Source organism: Pinus tabuliformis, chromosome 2_2, assembly GCF_031772625.1.
Source record: "Pinus tabuliformis cultivar Carrire ecotype Pingquan chromosome 2_2, CPIR1, whole genome shotgun sequence".
Classification (NCBI taxonomy): Eukaryota; Viridiplantae; Streptophyta; class Pinopsida; order Pinales; family Pinaceae; genus Pinus; species Pinus tabuliformis.
This window is the reverse complement of record NC_142300.1, coordinates 181,135,398-181,137,941: the sequence shown is the minus strand read 5'-3', so window position 1 is coordinate 181,137,941 and position 2,544 is coordinate 181,135,398. Positions and strand designations below refer to the sequence as shown.

General features: G+C 43.0%; 1 protein-coding gene across 1 annotated transcript; it reads left to right on the top strand.

Annotated features, from left to right (window-relative positions):
• Positions 1–1,808: 1,808 nt before the first annotated feature.
• Positions 1,809–2,285, top strand: LOC149191995 (uncharacterized). The gene has a single exon (XM_089406800.1). The coding sequence runs from the start codon at positions 1,809–1,811 to the stop codon at positions 2,283–2,285; it is 477 nt and encodes a 158-aa protein (XP_089262926.1).
• Positions 2,286–2,544: the final 259 nt, after the last annotated feature.

Below are 2,544 nucleotides of genomic sequence, written 5' to 3'. Positions count from 1 at the left end.
CCCACCATTGTTTCTTTCATCTTTTCAGTTTCCTTAATTGTAGCACATTTTACTATTTTTAGTAGTTTTTCGGGTCCTAAACTTCCAGAGCCATTTTGAGGCCCTAAGCAACATTTTTTGGGAATACTAGGAGCAAGATAGGCCATAAATTGATGTTTCTCTTCCCAAAGTTGTAGTTCTCGGATAGATATTTCTAATGAGATATTGTGCGCATCAAATAGAAATCGTAGGCCAAAGTTACGACCCCGGGAAGTTGATGTACCAATTTACCCAAACGGGGCCCACAGTTTGGCGTTTCATCTTCTAGGGATAGTTTTTTGGATGTTTAGGGTTTTCCATTGTTTCTCAACAATAAATGGTCATACGTGAATGACTTACTTAACGCAGTTGAATCCCAGAATGATATCTAATATAATGCACTGCGTAAACCCCCATACTTAAATTCAAAAAAGAGTCAAGGGATCTCTACTTGAATGGTTCATGAGGCACAATACTTGCTAAAGTTTTGCAAATGGGGTAACAAGCTAAGTGGGCTTGATTGTGGGGAAAAACTCCACAGTTAAGCGTGCTTGAGCCAGAGGAGTTCTGGGATGGGTGACCTCCTGGGAAGTCCTGGTTACCGGGTGCAAGCCCCGGAAGTGATGATTGATGCTATGTGATTCATTTCACTAGTTTCAATCCCACTTCTTCACCCCTGTGAGCATCACCCGATGCAATGAGTGCTAAGTGAACTATTCAAAAATCATGAGAAATTAGTCAGTTACGACTACCTCTCATGGAAATGGCCATACGTGAATGACTTACTTAACGCAGTTGAATCCCAGAATGATATCTAATATAATGCACTACGTAAACCCCCATACTAAAATAAATAGGCCTTCGACCCTCATTGTAACACATTTCAGAGGCATCAGGAGTAAAAAGTCAATCAGCACTGGACTCCAGCCCTCAATCAGGGATATAGACAATGGCTAAAAGCAGCATAAATAATCCGTTAAGGAACAGAGCAAATCCACAATGAGCTTGACACAGAACTCACAAATAGAAAATTCTGATTCTCAGAAAAGAAGGATATCCTAAGATGGGGGTATACACCATGTGGGACTTTTACTACAAAGGAAGCATACAACCTCTTGATTGGCTATCAGGATGGAAAAGATCCAATGTGGGACAAAATCTGGTCTCCAGTTATTTGGCCCAAGGTCTCAACGTTTCTCTGGCTTCTATGTCAAAAAAGAATACTCACCTGGGACAATCTAAGGAAGAAAAGCTTCCATGGGCTCTCTAGATGCCCCAATTGCAACCAACGGGAAGAGACAATACAACACCTCATGGACACATGCCACTTTGCCAATAAACTATGGGAAAAAATTGAATTCAGATGTCAAAAAAGGGGTAGAGTAACAGAGGATATTATAAACACTGTTCGAAACTGGATAATAGATCCTTACAAGAGCAGGTTGCTAAACTCTCTATGGAAAATTATTCCAAGCCTACTTGTTTGGACTTTATGGAAAGAAAGAAACAGGCGCATATTTAAGAATCAATGCACTCCTCTAGATACCATATGGAATAATTTTTGCAACAACCTTCAGGAAACCTTGGCTCTTCAAAATTGGCATGAAGAGGACTTACCTACCCTACCTCAGGAGAAGAACATATGGGAGAATTGGCATCTTTGGATTTCCCAAACTCATGAGCACTCTAGCAACCTCTCGCAAAATTCCAAAGCTCCAAGTAAATGGCAACCTCCTTCCCAAGGAATGATACAATTAAATTTTGATGGAGCCTCCAAAGGCAACCCAGGCATGGCAGGCTATGGAGGAATCTTCAGGGATCATGGAGGCAAACCACTCTTGATCTTCTATGGATCAATAGGTTGGGACACAAACAACTCAGCGGAACTAGAAGGACTATGGCAGGGACTGTGCTTGGCTCAGCAGCATGGTTTTTTCCCTATAATAATTGAAGGAGACTCACAAATCCTCATCACCATAGCCAATCAAATTCTCCAAGGAACACCTGCCCACAAAGTAGCCAGCAGCTGGAGACTAGCGGCTCGTTTAGAGCTCATAGAAAAATGGCTCTTAACCAATAGAGCAATCACATTCCAACATATCAAAAGGGAAGGCAATAAAGTGGCGGATCTCCTGGCAAATCTGGGGGTGGATAATGAACGAGTTCTTACCACGGGCTCGCTTGACATTTTAAATGACAGCTCTCATTTACAGGAATGCATTGATCTGGTGCAGAAAGATGTAGCACTCCCGGATGTGGGTGATTAATCACGCTGGTACAACGCAACAAATCTGGGCTGGCAAGTGGCACGGCCACATGGCCACCCACGCTTCCAGCCAGAAGCCCATCGCCATAATTAATGGCATTTTAATGTTGTGTGAAAGCCGAGGAAACCTCACTTTGATCCATAAGATGGAGATTTCGGACCGCCTTCCCCCTGTTATGCCTCCTTTGAATTATAACTGCCTCCCCATTGCTGCAGAGCCGAGCTCGCGCACGACAATGGGGAGAAGGTGCCAGATCCTT